This window comes from Bombina bombina, chromosome 10, assembly GCF_027579735.1.
Source record: "Bombina bombina isolate aBomBom1 chromosome 10, aBomBom1.pri, whole genome shotgun sequence".
NCBI lineage: Eukaryota > Metazoa > Chordata > Amphibia > Anura > Bombinatoridae > Bombina > Bombina bombina.
Window position 1 is genome coordinate 153903729 of NC_069508.1, and position 22077 is coordinate 153925805.

At 45.2% G+C, this 22077-nt stretch overlaps 1 protein-coding gene across 1 annotated transcript; it reads right to left on the reverse strand.

The window, feature by feature from the left end:
• Positions 1 to 434: 434 nt before the first annotated feature.
• On the reverse strand, positions 435 to 21749 carry LOC128640934 (uncharacterized). The gene is made up of 2 exons (XM_053693399.1): positions 7177 to 21749; positions 435 to 4099 (listed from the first exon to the last, which is right to left on the reverse strand). Exons 1-2 carry the CDS (start codon positions 8585 to 8587, stop codon positions 3708 to 3710), a joined length of 1803 nt encoding a protein of 600 aa, XP_053549374.1. The 5' UTR covers positions 8588 to 21749; the 3' UTR covers positions 435 to 3707.
• Between the last annotated feature and the right edge of the window lie 328 nt (positions 21750 to 22077).

The following is a 22077-nucleotide window of genomic DNA, read 5'->3' on the forward strand; positions in this document are numbered from 1 at the left end:
ACGGTGTTGCTGCAATCAAATCCATTTGTAATGACTCAGCTGTTGATAGTTGCTGAATAGGTTACTTTTCAAAATGTGTTTCACCTAGATTACGAGTTTTGCGCTAAACAGGGTGTGAAATGAACGCAACAAAAGTTGTGTTATTTCACCCCCCCATAGCCCTGCCATTACGAGTTTCTGAAAAGCCTTCTTGTACGTGCGTTATGGTGGCGTTAAGCTCCATACCGCACAAAAGCCAAGGGCTGAGAATACGTGCTTGTGCACGCTTTCTGCCATAGACATCATTTGGGAGAGAGTGCTAGAAAAAAAACTAACACCTAAAGTGCGGAATGGCAATCACCGTAATGCAACCCCTAAGGGATTAAATGCTTATCGGTCGCTAGCCGTAGAAGGGTACATATAACAACTTAACTCTATAATAAAAACACAACAACTTTTTGTGGGTAAAATTTTTAACCGTCACAGGTTAAACATTTATTAATTAAATAAGTAACCATGGAAACCAACAAGGTTATGATGGCGGCTGAACGAATGCTATAATGACAACCCAGCACTGCAGAAGGTAAACGGCCCAAACGGAAACTGCAGCAGAGCGGGACCTCTGCTCATAGAAAAATTGCTACTAAGGGGTTAATGAGATCACGTGACCCACCCGCAAGGGGAAGGAGGGGCACCTCACATGCACTTGAGGCTATCCACCCCTCTCACTTTTAGACTGGTCATCACTCCCCCCGTTCACCCTTTCCAAGGCAACAGGGCCGTTACCTCCCGCCGAGAGGGTATAAAATAGGGACTACCCCCTAGAAAAGGGGATCCGCTACTCAGCCGCCAAAAGCCAGGTAGACTGGATATGGTAGACCCCAATAACTAAAGAGGCTGACAAAGTTAGCCTGAATAGGCATACCCGTCGCCAACTAGGGGAAAAATTTAAATTTGGAAATGCTCAATTGACTATGTGGCTACTAAGTTAGCCTGAGAAGGCATTCTTAGCGCCTAGCACAATAAAATAAATTTGGAAGCCATCTTGTAATAGGGAAGGGAGGGAGGGGAAAGAACTCGTCTGCACCGGATTCCAGGAAGAAGAGGGCCAGGAAGCTGATGATCCCCACTTTTAAGGTGAGTAGTGGGCCCCTCCCTTGCATGCAACATTGTTGCAACTAACCTCCCTAGCCAGCCCTCTTCTCCTATCTCTCCCTTCAGCTTTAACCCTTAGCTTTGCTCCAGGCCCAATTGTGCCCTACACTGCCTTAAGGGATTAAATGCTTATCGGTCGCTAGCCGTAGAAGGGTACATATAACAACTTAACTCTATAATAAAAACACAACAACTTTTTGTGGGTAAAATTTTTAACCGTCACAGGTTAAACATTTATTAATTAAATAAGTAACCATGGAAACCAACAAGGTTATGATGGCGGCTGAACGAATGCTATAATGACAACCCAGCACTGCAGAAGGTAAACGGCCCAAACGGAAACTGCAGCAGAGCGGGACCTCTGCTCATAGAAAAATTGCTACTAAGGGGTTAATGAGATCACGTGACCCACCCGCAAGGGGAAGGAGGGGCACCTCACATGCACTTGAGGCTATCCACCCCTCTCACTTTTAGACTGGTCATCACTCCCCCCGTTCACCCTTTCCAAGGCAACAGGGCCGTTACCTCCCGCCGAGAGGGTATAAAATAGGGACTACCCCCTAGAAAAGGGGATCCGCTACTCAGCCGCCAAAAGCCAGGTAGACTGGATATGGTAGACCCCAATAACTAAAGAGGCTGACAAAGTTAGCCTGAATAGGCATACCCGTCGCCAACTAGGGGAAAAATTTAAATTTGGAAATGCTCAATTGACTATGTGGCTACTAAGTTAGCCTGAGAAGGCATTCTTAGCGCCTAGCACAATAAAATAAATTTGGAAGCCATCTTGTAATAGGGAAGGGAGGGAGGGGAAAGAACTCGTCTGCACCGGATTCCAGGAAGAAGAGGGCCAGGAAGCTGATGATCCCCACTTTTAAGGTGAGTAGTGGGCCCCTCCCTTGCATGCAACATTGTTGCAACTAACCTCCCTAGCCAGCCCTCTTCTCCTATCTCTCCCTTCAGCTTTAACCCTTAGCTTTGCTCCAGGCCCAATTGTGCCCTACACTGCCTTAAGGGATTAAATGCTTATCGGTCGCTAGCCGTAGAAGGGTACATATAACAACTTAACTCTATAATAAAAACACAACAACTTTTTGTGGGTAAAATTTTTAACCGTCACAGGTTAAACATTTATTAATTAAATAAGTAACCATGGAAACCAACAAGGTTATGATGGCGGCTGAACGAATGCTATAATGACAACCCAGCACTGCAGAAGGTAAACGGCCCAAACGGAAACTGCAGCAGAGCGGGACCTCTGCTCATAGAAAAATTGCTACTAAGGGGTTAATGAGATCACGTGACCCACCCGCAAGGGGAAGGAGGGGCACCTCACATGCACTTGAGGCTATCCACCCCTCTCACTTTTAGACTGGTCATCACTCCCCCCGTTCACCCTTTCCAAGGCAACAGGGCCGTTACCTCCCGCCGAGAGGGTATAAAATAGGGACTACCCCCTAGAAAAGGGGATCCGCTACTCAGCCGCCAAAAGCCAGGTAGACTGGATATGGTAGACCCCAATAACTAAAGAGGCTGACAAAGTTAGCCTGAATAGGCATACCCGTCGCCAACTAGGGGAAAAATTTAAATTTGGAAATGCTCAATTGACTATGTGGCTACTAAGTTAGCCTGAGAAGGCATTCTTAGCGCCTAGCACAATAAAATAAATTTGGAAGCCATCTTGTAATAGGGAAGGGAGGGAGGGGAAAGAACTCGTCTGCACCGGATTCCAGGAAGAAGAGGGCCAGGAAGCTGATGATCCCCACTTTTAAGGTGAGTAGTGGGCCCCTCCCTTGCATGCAACATTGTTGCAACTAACCTCCCTAGCCAGCCCTCTTCTCCTATCTCTCCCTTCAGCTTTAACCCTTAGCTTTGCTCCAGGCCCAATTGTGCCCTACACTGCCTTAAGGGATTAAATGCTTATCGGTCGCTAGCCGTAGAAGGGTACATATAACAACTTAACTCTATAATAAAAACACAACAACTTTTTGTGGGTAAAATTTTTAACCGTCACAGGTTAAACATTTATTAATTAAATAAGTAACCATGGAAACCAACAAGGTTATGATGGCGGCTGAACGAATGCTATAATGACAACCCAGCACTGCAGAAGGTAAACGGCCCAAACGGAAACTGCAGCAGAGCGGGACCTCTGCTCATAGAAAAATTGCTACTAAGGGGTTAATGAGATCACGTGACCCACCCGCAAGGGGAAGGAGGGGCACCTCACATGCACTTGAGGCTATCCACCCCTCTCACTTTTAGACTGGTCATCACTCCCCCCGTTCACCCTTTCCAAGGCAACAGGGCCGTTACCTCCCGCCACCAGATAGCATTGAGATGATAACTGTGCCGCCAACCAATAAAAGACAAACACAACCCAACCGGACTTAAAGGAGGGTTAATATGGCCTTACGAATGTCCTTTATAAAAATATCTAGGGCAACTGTCTCTAAATGAACCCTATCCATTCTATAACAATGGACCTTGTCGGCTGTAAGGGATTCGTGTTTAACTACGAATCCCCCATTACCCATGACGGTTCTAGCAACTGAGGAATTTATTTTCTTCCTGACCTAGTAAGCAGCGCTGTGGCTAGACATGTGATGCCATTCCAGCCTGGGAACTATGTTGGACCAACCGACCAACACATTCGGAATCCGAGCCCTGATCCAAGCGATATCCGCCTGCATGATCTTGATTAGCTCCAAGATCGGAATGGCGCCCAAATCATTGCCCCCTATATGGAGAATTATTACATGAGGTTTACCCCAGCGTACTAGGGCCTCCGGAATACGCGATGGAAGCGCGGGCCAACACATCCCTCTCTCCCCTAACCATCTAATTGAATCTAGGGTGAAAGGAAAGCCCAAATTCTGTCCCCCCGGAAGGGCGGAACTACGGATGGAGGCCCAATGCACATAGGAGTGCCCCACGATCCAGATCCTCTTGGCGCCGCTGACAGGTCCTGCAAAGACACATGGGATTAGCAACTGAAATAACACTAATCAACAACCTTGGATTAGAAACTAAACACATTATTCAACAACCGGTCGAATATAACCCTTAAACTTATTAGAACGCCATCTACCCAGACGGCAGATGGCTTCTACTGAAGAACCGTTCAAAGCAGCATTAGAAGCTGCCCCTATGCGAAACGAATGGGGAGCTATTTTAGACACATTTAAGCCTGCATGGGCAGCAGCCCTAGCTAGTATTCTACGAAACTGGAACAACGAGAGTGAAGTCCCATTAGCGTGAATTAACAGGGGGCCCTGTTCCGCTGGCCTATGCTCTAGAAACTGGTTCACTGCCCTCACAGGGCAGCAGTGACCATCGGACTGGGATATACGTATCCATGCACCTTTGCCGTCTTGATCAGTCTTTGATCACGGCAAATAAACTAACAGTAAATCCGTTCCGGCTCTGACCTGGCCAAATTGTAGACCTTTGTCTGTGCTGGACTTAGAAGGTGCTACGAGCTCGCTTATTCGTAGCACTGCCGAATAGGCTAGGCAAATGCAGCCCTGAATAATAAAAACTCGTAATGAGTCGAGCAGATGTGCGGCAAAGCGTCCACCAGCCGCTCGAGCCGGTCGTGCGTGATAGGCTCCCTAGAGTCCTTTTGTTGTGGTTGCAGCGTGCCCCAACCTTTAACAACCTGACGCACAAATTTTGAGTTAGCTGGATCCGGCAAAGCGAGTGTACGGTAAAAGAATGATAATGCCGCTAACCGAGAATGAACAGCTCCCTTCCGAGTGCCCACGTGCCAAAGACTCACCAGCCAGTCACAAAGCGTGTCCTGAGACGCCTCAGCAGCCTCCACATTCTGACGTCGGCAAAACTCTTCCCATTCGTGCCAAAGTCTGACGTAGGAGCGCCATGTGTTGGGGGAAAAGTGACGCCTGCACTAGAGGGAGCAAGGATATCCGGGACAGAGAAACGTCACCCAATCAAGCCTGGATAGCGCGTCTGCTAAGACATTATTGACCCCCGAGACATGACGTGCTTGAAACTGGATATTAAGTTCGAGACAGCGTAACACCAGATGTCTCAATAAATAAACTACAGCCGCAGATGTGGCCAAAAGACCATTCACCGCGTGGACGACACTGAGATTATCTGTCCAGGAGTTAACAGTCCTGTTTGCGAATTTGTTGCCCCACAGCATAGCCAAAACTATAGGGAAGAGCTCCAAGAGGGTAAGGTTACGTGTTAGGCCCCAGGCTGACCAGTCTAGCGGCCAAGGACCTGCGCTCCATTCCCCCTTGAAATATGCTCCATAACCCTTTGAACCTGCGGCATCGGTAAATAAGTGCAACAACTGACTGGAAATGGGTTCGGATCGCCATAATCGAATCCCATTGAAATGCTGAAGAAAAGTCTTCCAGATTCGCAGATCAGCTCTCATACCTTCAGAAACCCAAATTTTTTCAGAAGGTCTGAGTTTGCCCTTTAGCTTAGCCTCCAATCTCCGATTGAAGACTCTGCCCATGGGGATAACTCTGCCTGCAAAATTAAGAAGGCCGAGCAATGACTGTAACTGCCTAAGTGTAATGGTTACCATGGAAACGCCGCTTCAACCGCCTCAAGCATGTCCTGGACTTTACCAGAAGGCAGCCCGCAAAGTTTGTCTATGGTATCGATTTCGATACCCAGGAACGTGATGCCGCCTGCTGGGCCAAAACCCAGTGCAAGAATGTACTGAAGGTTTCAGATAATGCGCAAGAGATCGCACAGCCCATGGGCAAGCACCTATCCACATAAAACCCCTTTTGAAACTTGCAACCCATCAAATAAAATGATGAAGGGTGCAAGGGCAACAGGCAAAAGGCGGATTCAATATCCAATTTCGCCAACAAGGCACCCGCACCAGCCCCCCGCACCAATTCCAGTGCGCTATCAAAAGATTTATATTGCAACTGAGCTAAGCTCTGGGTCAATGGCAACGTTGACCGAATAGCCTCTGGGGTGGGAAAGGTGCTGAATTAGACGGAATTTGGCCAATTCCTTCTTAGGTACCACACCTAATGGTGAAATGACCCGATTCGGCAAAAGGAGGGGGGGGGGAAGGAAAAGGACCCACTACGCGGCCCAGCTTCACTGGCGTTGGTGCCCTTAGCAACAAGAGAGAGCTTGTTCTGTGCTCTACCGGACGCAGAATCCTTTTTTCTGGCACATTTGCTCCCAGCGTGTGACCTGGCACAGTATCTGCACACGTGCCTGAATGCACATGAGTTACCTCTGTCGCATTTGCTATCTTGAAATGCCCAGCAGGTACCTCCCCTGCGCTTCGCTTTGGAAGCAGGAAAGGACTGATTGCCAGAGGAGGTGGAGGAGGAGGAGGACCCATGAGAGCCAAGGCGCTGCCAAAGATGCGTGCCAGTGGTATCGAAGGTGAGCACTGGATTACCAGCCATCTTCTACCTGAATTCCGCATCGTACTCTCTCCATGCCCCATCACCAAACTTCCTCTGGATCCAGTGTATATTGTCAGTGTATTTAAGAATGGCATGACACTGGCCAGGGTATTTCTCTAAGTAACAAGAAGTGAAAAACTCTGAAACAGATTAACCACTCCTCAAATGTTTCAGGACGTTTGAACCTTTTAGGTCCAGTGCCATCGGCACTTTTCTCCCTCTGTCTACATGCCTCAGCAGATAATTCAAATATGTTAACATATTTGCCCTGCTGTATCTTTTTAACGGTCTTTGGTTTCAAATGACCGTGCAAAGGGGGGGTGTACGATGGTAAGGAATCGCCATGCAAGGCGACGTTCCTGTCCGAAACGAAATTAATTGGTGGACGTAGGTCCGCTGGGGAAGTGCTGTCCTGCATGGAATCGGGTGGAGCTATCGCCAGCTGCGTCTGTGCTATGTTCCCAACTGAACCTGACTGTATTACCTGCCACATTTTCATAAGCATTGCAAACATGCGCCTCTGACCCCTACCCCTCAGCCCCAATGAGGTGTCGCTGTCACATTGAGTCTGAAAGGGATGAGTCAACCAGGTCATGTCGGTCATGTGTAAATGTGGAGGACTTACCGGGGACGGCAACTGCATTGTCCTGAGACTCCGGACCTGAAGCAGAAGGATCAGGCCTTGAAGCATCTTCCCATTGATTGGAGTCGGTAGACGCTCCTCGCTGTAACGATGAACCCGCCTGTTCAGGAGGATTCGCTGAAGTAGAAGTAGACGAAGCCGAAGGCATATCAACCTGTTGCGGTTCCATCTGCGCTGCGGTCTGCAACAAAGAGAAGAGATCGCGAGCACTACGGACACCGGTAAAGGGAGGGTTAGTAGACCCCAAGCCTGATGCATTCTGGTCACTCATGCTGGCATTCGCAACACTAGAAACCCTCCTTGACACACCACCTCCCCCAGCTGAACTCTGTATGTTATGGTTCCCAACCGCATCATGACCCAATGTTCCATGCACTGCATTGACACCACCAACTTGCAATTGGGATGTTGCCACATTCATAGCCGACAGACCTCTATTTGGAACAGATTGCACATTCATAGCTGACCTACCTGCCTTAGAAACAGATTGCACATTCATGCCTGAAATCCTAGTGTGTGAAACAGATTGTGCATTCATACCTGCAATACCTGCATTTGACACAGATTGTACATTCATACTTTGAGGATTCGTGCAGCTACTGGTTGTATGTGATGCTGCGCTAAATTGAGTATGAGCTGTCCTGTTATCTGTGTGCATCTGCCCTTTGGCGTGTTCAAGCGCGACATTGTATTGTCCTGGAGCCTGGGCGTGCATCTGGCGTGATTCCATAGCACTTATTTGCCCACCTAACTGACTGCCTATCTCTTGTCCTAGCGCGTTAGCGCTTGATAGAATTCCTCTACCCAAATGAGTTAATGTATTACCCCTAGCGGTAACACCTCTCCTTGTGTTAAAGCCTCTGGTGAACCCTGCGGTAATTATAAGGCATCTTCCGGCATCATGGTGCCCCCTACCTACTGCCGCCAACCTGCTAATGACCCATGAAGATGCCCGCTGCCGCCGCACTTGCACTCCCTTGCGGCCTATTAACCCTCCCCCGACCGACATCCTCTGCTGGTGCTCACCTTCCGGGAGCTGATGAGGATGCGGCCGCTCCCTTGGACTCCCGACGCTGCTGTGGCCGACGAAACCGGAACCGGAAATGGAGGGGCGCGTGACCGGAACTTCCGGTTGCGCACTTACTACCCGGCTTGGAGGACCTGCGGCCTGGCTTAGAGGACCCGACACCGGCATCACGTGAAAAGGAGCTGGAGGACCCGACGGAGACATCGCCTCCATGATGGAAGCCAGGATCGAGGAGACAGCTGACGCAGCCGACGGTGGGATCGCGGATATGAGAGATGAGACCGTCGATTCAGGTAAGATTACCGGATGGCTGGGGGCAGCAAATAAGGGCAGACAAGGTACCGGATGGTGTGCGGAGGACAGCATAGAAGGGCCGGATGGGGGAACATTTGAGACCGCTACATCGCCCAGGCACAGGCCGGATTAAAGGCCCCAAAACGGGGATATGTGAACCAGTTAAGTCGCCCAGGCCGGACTGAAGGCCCAAAACAGGCCCTGGTTTCCGACGTGCGGCCTAATTGAGCCATGCGGCCTGAGGGGGAAGCGAAAGCCAAACCGGGGCCTGGGGGCAAGTCATGGCCTACCAGAGGGGCCAGAGAAGAAACTGTCTGAGGGCCCGAAAAGGTGGAAGGGCCTGGGGTTGCCACGTGGGCCGTGTATGAGGGCGCCATATCATGATTGCTTATGGCTGGGGGGCTATCAGAAATAGGCCTGGAAGTTGGGGAGGCCATGCCCTCCGAATAGGCCACAGCCTGTGCATGTGGCCTGCCCGATGGAGTACCTAAGGCTTGAGGCCTAGTAGTAGAACCATGCAATTCAACCCCCAAATCACCCTCATGGCCATCTATTTGCGTGAGGGCAATTGTTCCTGAGTATGGAGACAGGCCGATGTCACATCAGGCCTAGCCATTGCAGCTGATACATAGGCTGAATTATCTCCATCACTAGTTGCATGAATATCCAACCTACTAACTGTGTGACTAATCTGTGTTTTTTAAGCACAAGGCCTAGCCTTTTAGTGTACTGTGTAGGTGGTATTATATCATCAAATTCTTCAATACTATCTAGTGCACTTATCTGTTTTTTCTGTCTGTCTGATCCAGGTTTCAACTCGTGGAAGCGCTGTGGAGGGAGTTTTGATCGTCTGGATTGCTGCATTGTTCACAGAAATTAAAAATCACCCTGAACAATAACAGAAAGAACTCGTCTGCACCGGATTCCAGGAAGAAGAGGGCCAGGAAGCTGATGATCCCCACTTTTAAGGTGAGTAGTGGGCCCCTCCCTTGCATGCAACATTGTTGCAACTAACCTCCCTAGCCAGCCCTCTTCTCCTATCTCTCCCTTCAGCTTTAACCCTTAGCTTTGCTCCAGGCCCAATTGTGCCCTACACTGCCTATTGATGTCTATGGGGAAAAAAAGTTACATTTAAACCCCAAGTCTAAACACCCCTAATCTGCTGCCCCCGACATCGCCGAAACCTAATAAAAGTTATTAACCTTTATTCTGCCACTCCCCGACATTGCAGCCACTATAATAAAGTTGTTAACCCATATTCCCCTGCACCCCAACATCACTGCCACTATAATAAAGCTATTAACAATAAAGCTATTGCCACTATAATAAAGTTATTAACCCCTATTCCGCCGCTCCAAGACATCGCCACCACTAAATTAAGTTATTAACCCCTGAACCTCCGGCCTCCCACATCTCCGCCACTAAATAAACCTATTAACCCCTAAACTGCCGGCCCCCCACATCGCAAAACACTAAATTAAACTATTAACCTCCAATCCTAGTGGCTGATTTGAACAACCAATAGGATTTCAGTAGCTCTCATCCTATTGGCTGTTTTGAACTTAAAGAATATGACTATGCTCCGCGCCACCGGGATGAAGATAGAAGACGCCCCTGGGATGGATGAAGACCTTGCCGTCTGGATGTAGACCTCGCCACCTGAATGGAGATGGATGTCCAGACTTCAGAAACCGTGAGTAGATCTTCTGGGTTTAGGGTTTTTTTTTTAATTTTTTGGGTGTTTTTTTTTAGATTAGGACTTTGGACTTGGAAAAAGAGCTAAATGCCCTTTTAAAGGCAATGCAAAAGAGCTAAATGCCCCTTTAAGGGCAATGCCCATACAAATGCCCCTTTAGGGGCAATGGGTAGCTTAGTTTTTTTTTAGAGTTATTTTTTTATTTTGGGGAGTTGGTTGGGTGGTGGGTTTTACTGTTGGGGGGACTTTGTATTTTTCTACAGGTAAAAGAGCTGATTTCTTTAGGGCAATGCCCTACAAAAGGCCCTTTTAAGGGCTATTGGTAGTTTATTGTAGGCTAGGGTGTATTTTTATTTGGGGGGCTTTTTTATTTTTATAGGGCTATTAGATTAGGTGTAATTCTTTTTATTTTTGATAATTTAATTTATTTTTTGTAATCTTAGTGTTTTTATTTTTCGTGATTTTAGTGTTAATTATTTTTGGTAAACTTAGATTTTTAAAATTTTTCATAGGATTTGGGGGTTTTTTAGTTGTAATTTAGATTTTTAATTTTTTTTCGTAGTGTTAGGTTTTTTTAAATTTGTAATTTAGATTCTTTAATTGGTAGTTTTTTTTAGTTTATTAGAATAGTAAGGTTAGGTTAATTTATAGTTTAATGTTAGGTTTATATTTATTTTACAGGTAAGTTTTTATTTATTTAAATATAGTTATATTGTAATTTGAATTTAAAGTTAGGGGGGTTTTAGGTTTAGGGGTTAACAGTTTAATTTAGTGTTTTGCAATGTGGGGGCCGGCGTTTTAGGGGTTAATAGGTTTATTTAGTAGCAGGGATGTGGGAGGCTGGAGGTTTAGGGGTTAATAACTTTATTTAGTGGCAGCGATGTCGGGGAGCGGCGGAATAGGGTTTAATACGTTTATTATAGTGGCGGCGATGTCAGGGAGCGGTGGTTTAGGGCTTAATATATTTAAATAGTGTTGGCGATGTGGGTGGGTAGCAGATTAGGGGTTAAAAGGGTTTATTTAATACTCGCGATGTGGGTGGGCGGCAGATTAGGGGTTAATAGGTTTAATATAGTGCAAAACGAATATGTCCAAAAATGTTAATTGGAGACTAAGGCCTCTAGATATTAAGTTCTGGCGGACCTGATCCGACACTGCGGATCAGGTCCGCCAGACCTCGCTGAATACGGCGAGCAATATGCTCGCTGTATTCAGCATTGCACCAGCAGCTCACAAAAGCTGCTGGTGCAACGCCGCCCCCTGCAGACTCGCGGGCAATGGGCCGTTAGCAGGGGGTGTCAATCAACCCGATCGTACTCGATCGGGTTGATTTCCGGCGATTCCTGTTGACAGGGTTATGGAGCAGCGGACTTTAGACCGCTGCTTCATAACTGCTGTTTCTGGCGAGTCTGAAGACTCGCCAGAAACACTGGCCCACAAGCTCCCGTTCAGAGCTTGATAAATGGGCCCCTAAATCCCAACTCCAACTGTGCATAAGTGATCCCAGGGAAATGAATGCTGCAGTCAAACTCCAAGGGTTAACCTCAAATAAAACAGATCAATGCTGCCAATGGTGAAGTCCTGTGAGACTACAGGGTTAATTCACATGTAAGTTGTATACTCACATACTGCAGAGCTTCACATCAAGCTCTAGATATAAAAGCTATAGGAGACTCCAACAGGAGCAGATAGAAGTGAAAACAATTTATTAAAACGTGTTAAAATCACAGCTAGAACATCCGTACATTACACAGACTGTATATTGTAAACAATTTCTATGATTACGGTTTGCAGTTCAGAAGGTTGGTCTCCGCCTACAACGTGACATCACACGCTCCAAATCCAACGATCGTTTCACCAAATAGTCACTTGACTTTTTCAAGGTTTTTTGTTTGTATTTTAACCGGTTAATAATTTTCATTTTTGTGTATTTAGGTCTAATAGGGTTTTGCAATGCGGGAGGGGGCGGTTTAGGGGTTAATAGGTAGTTTATGGGTGTTAGTGTACTTTCTAACACTTTAGTTATGAGTTTTGTGAAACATTTATGTTTTGCAAAATCCATAACTACTGCTTTCAGATGGCGGTATGGATCATGTCGGTATAGGCTGTAACACAAGCATTTTAGCCTCACCACACAACCTGTAATACCGGCGCTATGGAAATCCCACGCAAAAACGTAATTTATTTGAGTGAGGGATTGACGTTGTGTTACAGGCTAATATGCTTGCGGTACAACTATACCGACACGACTCGTAATATGCGTTCTTAGCCATTACACTGATATTGCCATTTTTTAGCGTTAAAAGCCGCAAAGCAAAACTCGTAATCTAGGTGTTTATTAATTAACTGACCCCTGACTGCAGATAATGACTCCGGCTTCCATAGTCACACTAACTGAAGTAGTGAGTGATCCGGACACTAGTGCATGAGTAGTGAGGGACCATATGATAGTGCATAGTAAGTGACCGTGGGCTAGTGCATAAGCAGTGAGTGACAGGACACTAGTGCATAATCAGTAAGTGACCTGACACTAGTGCATAAGTAGTGAGTGACAGGACATTAGTGCATAAGTAGTGAGTGACAGGACACTAATGCATAAGTAGTGAGTGACCGGACACTAGTGAATAAGTAGTGAGTGACCAGAGTGACACTAGTGCAAAAGCAGTAAGTGACCAGACAATAGTGCAAAGCAGTGAGTGACAGGACACTCGTGCATAAGTAGTGAGTGACTGGACACTAGTGCATAAGTAGTAAGTGACCAGAGTGACACTAGTGCATAAGCAGTAAGTGACCGGACACTAGTGCATAAGAAGTGAGTAACCAGACTTACACTAGTGCATAAGCATTAAGTGAACAGACACTAGCGCATAAGTAGTGAGTGATGGGACACTTGTGCATAAGTAATGAGTGACCAGAAATGAGTGTATAAGCATTAAGTGACTGGACACTAGTGCATACGTAGTAAGTGACCAGAGTGACAATAGTGCCTAAGTAGTGATTGACTGGACACTAGTGCATAAGCAGTGACAGGACACAAGTGCATAAGCAGTAAGTGACAGGACACGAGTGCATAAGTAGTGAGTGACAGGACACTAGTGCATAAGTAGTGAATGACCAGATTGACACTAGTGCATAAGCAGTAAGTGACCGGACACTAGTGCATAAGTAGTGAGTGACCAGAAATGAGTGCATAAGCATTGAGTGACTGGACACTAGTGCATAAGTAGTAAGTGACCAGAGTGACACTAGTGCATATGCAGTAAGTGACTGGACACTAGTGCATAAGCAGTGACAGGACACTAGTTCACAAGCAGTGAGTGACAGGACACTAGTGCATAAGTAGTGAGTTACTGGACACTAGTGCATAAGTGGTAAGTGACCAGAGTGACACTAGTGCATAAGCAGTAAGTGACAGGACACTAGTGCATAATTAGTGAGTGACTGGACACTAGTGTATAAGTAGTGAATGACCGGACACTAGTGCATAAGTAGTGAATGATTGGACACTAGTGCATTAGTAGTGAGTAACCAGAAATTAGTGCATAAGCATTGAGTGACTGGACACTAGTGCATAAGTAGTGAGTGACTAGAAACTAGTGCATAAGCAGTGAGTGACCGGGGGCTAGTGCATAAGCAGTAAGTGAATGGATGTTTAAGTAACTGGACACTAGTGCATAAGCAGTGAGTGACAGGAAACTAGTGCATAAATAGTAAGTGACCAGAGTGACACTAGTGCATAAGCATTAAGTGATTGGACACGCGTGCATAAGTAGTGAGTGACAGGACACTAGTGCATAAGCATTAAGTGATTTGACACTAGTGCATAAGCAGTAAGTGATCGGACACTAGTGCATAAGTAATGAGTGACAGGACACTAGTGCATAAGTAGTGAGTGACAGGACACTAGTGCATAAGTAGTGAGTGACCCAGACACTAGTGCATGAGTAGTAAGGGACCATATGCTAGTGCATAAGTAGTGAGTGACCAGGAGCTAGTGCATAAGCAGTTAGTGACAGGACAATAGTGCATAAATAGTGAGTGACTGGACACTAGTGCATAAGTAGTAAGTGACCAGAGTGACACTAGTGCATAAGCAATAAGGGACAGACACTAATGCATAAGTAGTTCATGACAGGACACTAGTGCATAAGCAATAAGGGACAGACACTAGTGCATAAGTAGTTCATGACAGGACACTAGTGCATAAGTAGTCAGTGACCAGACACTAGTGCATAAGCATTAAGTGACCGGACACTAGTGCATAAGTAGTGAGTGACTGAACACTAGTGCATACGTAGTGAACAACCAGACACTAGTGCATAATTAGTGACTGACCAGAAATTAGTGCATAAGCATTAAGTGACTGGACACTAGTGCATAAGTAGTGAGTGACAGGACACAAGTGCATACATAGTGAGTGACAGGACACTAGTGCATAAGTAGTGAGTGAGCAGATACTAGTGCATCAGTAGTGAGTGACCAGACATTAGTGTGACCAGACATTAGTGCATAAGTAAAGTGACCAGACATTAGAGCATAACTAGTGAGTGACCAGACATTAGTGCATAAGGAGTGAGTGACCAGACATTAGTGCATAAGTAGTGAGTGACTAGACACTAGTGTATAAGTAGTGAGAGACCAGACATTAGTGCATAAGTAGTGAGTGGCTAGACACTAGTGTATAAGTAGTGAGTGACCAGACATTAGTGTTAAGTAGTGAGTAACTAGACATTAGTGTATAAGTAGTGAGTGACCATATGCTAGTGCATAAGCAGTGAATGAACGGATGTTTAAGTAACTTGATACTAGTGCATAAGTAGTGAGTTACCAGATGCTAATGCATAAGTAGTGAGGGACTATATGCTAGTGGATAAGTAGTGAGTGACCGGACACTAGTGCATAAGCAGTGAGTGACAGGAAACTAGTGCATAAGTAGTAAGTGACCAGACTGACACTAGTGCATAAGCATTAAGTGATTGGACACTAGTGCATAAGTAGTGGGTGACAGGATACTAGTGCATAATTAGTGAGTGACCGGGGGCTAGTGCATAAGCAGTGAGTGACCGGGGGCTAGTGCATAAGCAGTAAGTGAATGGATGTTTAAGTAACTGGACACTAGTGCATAAGCAGTGAGTGACAGGAAACTAGTGCATAAGTAGTAAGTGACCAGAGTGACACTAGTGCATAAGCATTAAGTGATTGGACACTAGTGCATAAGTAGTGAGTGACAGGACACTAGTGCATAAGTAGTGAGTGACAGGACACTAGTGCATAAGTAGTGAGTGACCCAGACACTAGTGCATGAGTAGTAAGGGACCATATGCTAGTGTATAAGTAGTGAGTGACCAGGAGCTAGTGCATAAGCAGTTAGTGACAGGACAATAGTGCATAAATAGTGAGTGACTGGACACTAGTGCATAAGTAGTAAGTGACCAGAGTTACACTAGTGCATAAGCAATAAGGGACAGACACTAGTGCATAAGTAGTTCATGACAGGACACTAGTGCATAAGTAGTCAGTGATCAGACACTAGTGCATAAGTAGTGAGTGACTGGACACTAGTGGATACGTAGTGAACAACCAGACACTAGTGCATAATTAGTTACTGACCAGAAATTAGTGCATAAGCATTAAGTGATTGGACACTAGTGCATAAGCAGTAAGTGATCGGACACTAGTGCATAAGTAATGAGTGACAGGACACTAGTACATAAGTAGTGAGTGACAGGACACTAGTGCATAAGTAGTGAGTGACCCAGACACTAGTGCATGAGTAGTAAGGGACCATATGCTAGTGCATAAGTAGTGAGTGACCAGGAGCTAGTGCATAAGCAGTTAGTGACAGGACAATAGTGCATAAATAGTGAGTGACTGGACACTAGTGCATAAGTAGTAAGTGACCAGAGTGACACTAGTGCATAAGCAATAAGGGACAGACACTAGTGCATAAGTAGTTCATGACAGGACACTAGTGCATAAGTAGTCAGTGATCAGACACTAGTGCATAAGTAGTGAGTGACTGGACACTAGTGGATACGTAGTGAACAACCAGACACTAGTGCATAATTAGTTACTGACCAGAAATTAGTGCATAAGCATTAAGTGATTGGACACTAGTGCATAAGCAGTAAGTGATCGGACACTAGTGCATAAGTAATGAGTGACAGGACACTAGTACATAAGTAGTGAGTGACAGGACACTAGTGCATAAGTAGTGAGTGACCCAGACACTAGTGCATGAGTAGTAAGGGACCATATGCTAGTGCATAAGTAGTGAGTGACCAGGAGCTAGTGCATAAGCAGTTAGTGACAGGACAATAGTGCATAAATAGTGAGTGACTGGACACTAGTGCATAAGTAGTAAGTGACCAGAGTGACACTAGTGCATAAGCAATAAGGGACAGACACTAGTGCATAAGTAGTTCATGACAGGACACTAGTGCATAAGAAGTCAGTGACCAGACACTAGTGCATAAGCATTAAGTGACCGGACACTAGTGCATAAGTAGTGAGTGACTGGACACTAGTGCATACGTAGTGAACAACCAGACACTAGTGCATAATTAGTGACTGACCATAAATTAGTGCATAAGCATTAAGTGACTGGACACTAGTGCATAAGTAGTGAGTGACAGGAAACTAGTGCATAAGTAGTGAGTGAGCAGATACTAGTGCATCAGTAGTGAGTGACCAGACATTAGTGTGACCAGACATTAGTGCATAAGTAAAGTGACCAGACATTAGAGCATAACTAGTGAGTGACCAGACATTAGTGCATAAGGAGTGAGTGACCAGACATTAGTGCATAAGTAGTGAGTGACTAGACACTAGTGTATAAGTAGTGAGTGACCAGACATTAGTGCATAAGTAGTGAGTGGCTAGACACTAGTGTATAAGTAGTGAGTGACCAGACATTAGTGTTAAGTAGTGAGTAACTAGACATTAGTGTATAAGTAGTGAGTGACCATATGCTAGTGCATAAGCAGTGAATGAACGGATGTTTAAGTAACTTGATACTAGTGCATAAGTAGTGAGTTACCAGATGCTAATGCATAAGTAGTGAGGGACTATATGCTAGTGGATAAGTAGTGAGTGACCGGACACTAGTGCATAAGTAGTAAGTGACCAGACTGACACTAGTGCATAAGCATTAAGGGATTGGACACTAGTGCATAAGTAGTGGGTGACAGGATACTAGTGCATAATTAGTGAGTGACCGGGGGCTAGTGCATAAGCAGTGAGTGACCGGGGGCTAGTGCATAAGCAGTAAGTGAATGGATGTTTAAGTAACTGGACACTAGTGCATAAGCAGTGACAGGAAACTAGTGCATAAGTAGAAAGTGACCAGAGTGACACTAGTGCATAAGCATTAAGTGATTGGACACTAGTGCATAAGTAGTGAGTTACAGGACACTAGTGTATAAGCATTAAGTGATTCGACACTAGTGCATAAGTAGTGAGTGACAGGACACTAGTGCATAAGTAGTGAGTGACCCAGACACTAGTGCATGAGTAGTAAGGGACCATATGCTAGTGCATAAGTAGTGAGTGACCAGGAGCTAGTGCATAAGCAGTTAGTGACAGGACAATAGTGCATAAATAGTGAGTGACTGGACACTAGTGCATAAGTAGTAAGTGACCAGAGTGACACTAGTGCATAAGCAATAAGGGACAGACACTAGTGCATAAGTAGTTCATGACAGGACACTAGTGCATAAGTAGTCAGTGACCAGACACTAGTGCATAAGCATTAAGTGACCGGACACTAGTGCATAAGTAGTGAGTAACTGGACACTAGTGCATACATAGTGAACAACCAGACACTAGTGCATAATTAGTGACTGATCAGAAATTAGTGCATAAGCATTAAGTGACTGGACACTAGTGCATAAGTAGTGAGTGACAGGACACAAGTGCATACGTAGTGAGTGACAGGACACTAGTGCATAAGTAGTGAGTGAGCAGATACCAGTGCATCAGTAGTGAGTGACCAGACATTAGTGTGACCAGACATTAGTGCATAAGTAAAGTGACCAGACATTAGAGCATAACTAGTGAGTGACCAGACATTAGTGCATAAGGAGTGAGTGACCAGACATTAGTGCATAAGTAGTGAGTGGCTAGACACTAGTGCATAAGGAGTGAGTGACCAGACATTAGTGCATAAGCAGTGAGTGACAGGACACTAGTGCATAAATAGTGAGTGACTGGACACTAGTGCAAAAGTAGTACGTGACCAGAGTGACCCAAGTGCATAAGTAGTAAGTGACTGGACACTAGTGCATAAGTAGTGAGTGACTGGACACTAGTGCATAAGTAGTGAGTTACAGGACACTAATGCATAAGTAGTGAGTGACTAGACACTAGTGCATAAGTAGTGAGTGACCAGACATTAGTGCATAAGTAGTGAGTGGCTAGACACTAGTGTATAAGTAGTGAGTGACCAGACATTAGTGCATAAGTAGTGAGTGGCTAGACACTAGTGTATAAGTAGTGAGTGACCAGACATTAGTGTTAAGTAGTGAGTAACTAGACATTAGTGTATAAGTAGTGAGTGACCATATGCTAGTGCATAAGCAGTGAATGAACGGATGTTTAAGTAGCTTGATACTAGTGCATAAGTAGTGAGTTACCAGATGCTAATGCATAAGTAGTGAGGGACTATATGCTAGTGGATAAGTAGTGAGTGACCGGACACTAGTGCATAAGCAGTGAGTGACAGGAAACTAGTGCATAAGTAGTAAGTGACCAGACTGACACTAGTGCATAAGCATTAAGTGATTGGACACTAGTGCATAAGTAGTGGGTGACAGGACACTAGTGCATATGTAGTGAGTGACCGGGGGCTAGTGCATAAGCAGTGAGTGACTGGGGGCTAGTGCATAAGCAGTAAGTGAATGGATGTTTAAGTAACTGGACACTAGTGCATAAGCAGTGAGTGACAGGAAACTAGTGCATAAGTAGTAAGTGACCAGAGTGACATTAGTGCATAAGCATTAAGTGATTGGACACTAGTGCATAAGTAGTGAGTGACAGGACACTAGTGCATAAGCATTAAGTGATTGGACACTAGTGCATAAGTAGTGAGTGACAGGACACTAGTGCATAAGTAGTGAGTGACTAGACACTAGTGCATAAGCGGTGAGTGACCAGGGGCTAGTGCATAAGCAGTGAGTGACAGGACACTAGTGCATGAATAGTGAGTGACTGGACACTAGTGCAAAAGTAGTACGTGACCAGAGTGACCCAAGTGCATAAGTAGTAAGTGACTGGACACTAGTGCATAAGTAGTGAGTGACTGGACACTAGTGCATAAGTAGTGAGTTACAGGACACTAATGCATAAGTAGTGAGTGACCGGACACTAGTGCATAAGCAGTGAGTGACAGGACACTAGTGCATAAATAGTGAGTTACAGGACAATAATGCATAAGTAGTGAGTGACCGGACACTAGTTCATAAGTAGTACGTGACCAGAGTGACCCAAGTACATAAGTAGTAAGTGACCGGACACTAGTGCATAAGTAGTGAGTGACTGGACACTAGTGCATAAGTAGTGAGGGACCGGACACTAATGCATAGGTAGTGAGTGACCGGGGACTAGTGCATAAGCAGTGAGTGACAGGACACTAGTGCATAAATAGTGAGTTACAGGACAATAATGCATAAGTAGTGAGTGACCGGACACTAGTGCAAAAGTAGTACGTGACCAGAGTGATCCAAGTGCATAAGTAGTAAGTGACCGGACACTAGTGCATAAGTAGTGAGTGACTGGACACTAGTGCATAATTAGTGAGTTATAGGACACTAATGCATAAGTAGTGATTGACCGGGGACTAGTGCATAAGCAGTGAGTGACTAGACACTAGTGTATAAGTAATGAGTGACCAGACACTAGTGCATAAGTAGTGAGTTACAGGACAATAATGCATAAGTAGTGAGTGACCGGACACTAGTGCATAAGTAGTGAGTGACCGGACACTAGTGCATAAGCAGTGAGTGACAGGACACTAGTGCATAAATAGTGAGTTACAGGACAATAATACATAAGTAGTGAGTGACCGCACATTAGTTCATAAGTAGTACGTGACCAGAGTGACCCAAGTGCATAAGTAGTAAGTGACCGGACACTAGTGCATAAGTAGTGAGTGACTGGACACTAGTGCATAAGTAGTGAGGGACCGGACACTAATGCATAGGTAGTGAGTGACCGGGGACTAGTGCATAAGCAGTGAGTGACAGGACACTAGTGCATAAATAGTGAGTTACAGGACAATAATGCATAAGTAGTGAGTGACCGGACACTAGTGCAAAAGTAGTATGTGACCAGAGTGATCCAAGTGCATAAGTAGTAAGTGACCGGACACTAGTGCATAAGTAGTGAGTGACTGGACACTAGTGCATAATTAGTGAGTTATAGGACACTAATGCATAAGTAGTGATTGACCGGGGACTAGTGCATAAGCAGTGAGTGACTAGACACTAGTGTATAAGTAATGAGTGACCAGACACTAGTGCATAAGTAGTGAGTTACAGGACAATAATGCATAAGTAGTGAGTGACCGGACACTAGTGCATAAGTAGTGAGTGACTAGACACTAGTGTATAAGTAATGAGTGACCAGACAATAGTGCATAAGGAGTGAGTGACCAGTCATTAGTACATAACTAGTGAGTGACCAGACATTAGTGTATTCGTAGTGAGTGACCAGAACTAAACTAGTGCAAAAGTAGTATGTGACCAGAGTGACACTAGTGCATAAGTAGTAAGTGACTGGACACTAGTGCATAAGTAGTGAGTTACAGGACAATAATGCATAAGTAGTGAGTGACCGGACACTAGTTCATAAGTAGTGAGTGACTAGACACTAGTGCATAAGTAGTGAGTTACAGGACATTAATGCATAAGTAGTGAGTGACCGGACACTAGTGCATAAGTAGTGAGTGACTAGACACTAGTGTATAAGTAATGAGTGACCAGACAATAGTGCATAAGGAGTGAGTGACCAGACATTAGTATATAACTAGTGAGTGACCAGACATTAGTATATAACTAGTGAGTGACCAGACATTAGTGCATTCGTAGTGAGTGACCAGACATTAGCGCATAGTTAGTGAGTGACCAGACTTTAGTGTGACCAGACATTAGTGCATAAGTAGTGAGTGATCAGACAGTAGAGCATAACTAGTGAGTGACCAGGCATTAGTGCATAATGAGTGAGTGACCTGACATTAGTGCATAACTAGTGAGTGACCAGGCATTAGTGCATAATGAGTGAGTGACCTGACATTAGTGCATAACTAGTGAGTGACCAGACAGTGCATAAGGAGTGAGTGACCAGACATTAGCGCATAGTTAGTGAGTGACCAGACTTTAGTGTGACCAGACATTAGTGCATAAGTAGTGAGTGATCAGACAGTAGAGCATAACTAGTGAGTGACCAGGCATTAGTGCATAATGAGTGAGTGACCTGACATTAGTGCATAACTAGTGAGTGACCAGGCATTAGTGCATAATGAGTGAGTGACCTGACATTAGTGCATAACTAGTGAGTGACCAGGCATTAGTGCATAATGAGTGAGTGACCTGACATTAGTGCATAACTAGTGAGTGACCAGGCATTAGTGCATAATGAGTGAGTGACCTGACATTAGTGCATAACTAGTGAGTGACCTGACACTAGTGTATATGTCAACTGTTGATAACAAAAAGAAATGCTACAACTCTAGGGGGCGCTATTTACTATAGACCACTTCACAGTTGGCAAGCACCTAATGTTAGAGGCTTTCTTTCAAACAACTTCCAAACTTCAGTAGCTTTCAGTAGTATCGCATATACACACCTCACCACTGCCTTAATACCACACA

Coding starts and splice junctions, on each gene's coding strand:
- LOC128640934 (XM_053693399.1), bottom strand. CDS start 8,587: ATGCTGTCCTCCGCACACCATCCGGTACCTTGTCTGCCCTTATTTGCT. Junction 4,100..7,176: donor CAATGCAGTTGCCGTCCCCG/GTAAGTCCTCCA, acceptor GTGTCTTTGCAG/GACCTGTCAGCGGCGCCAAG.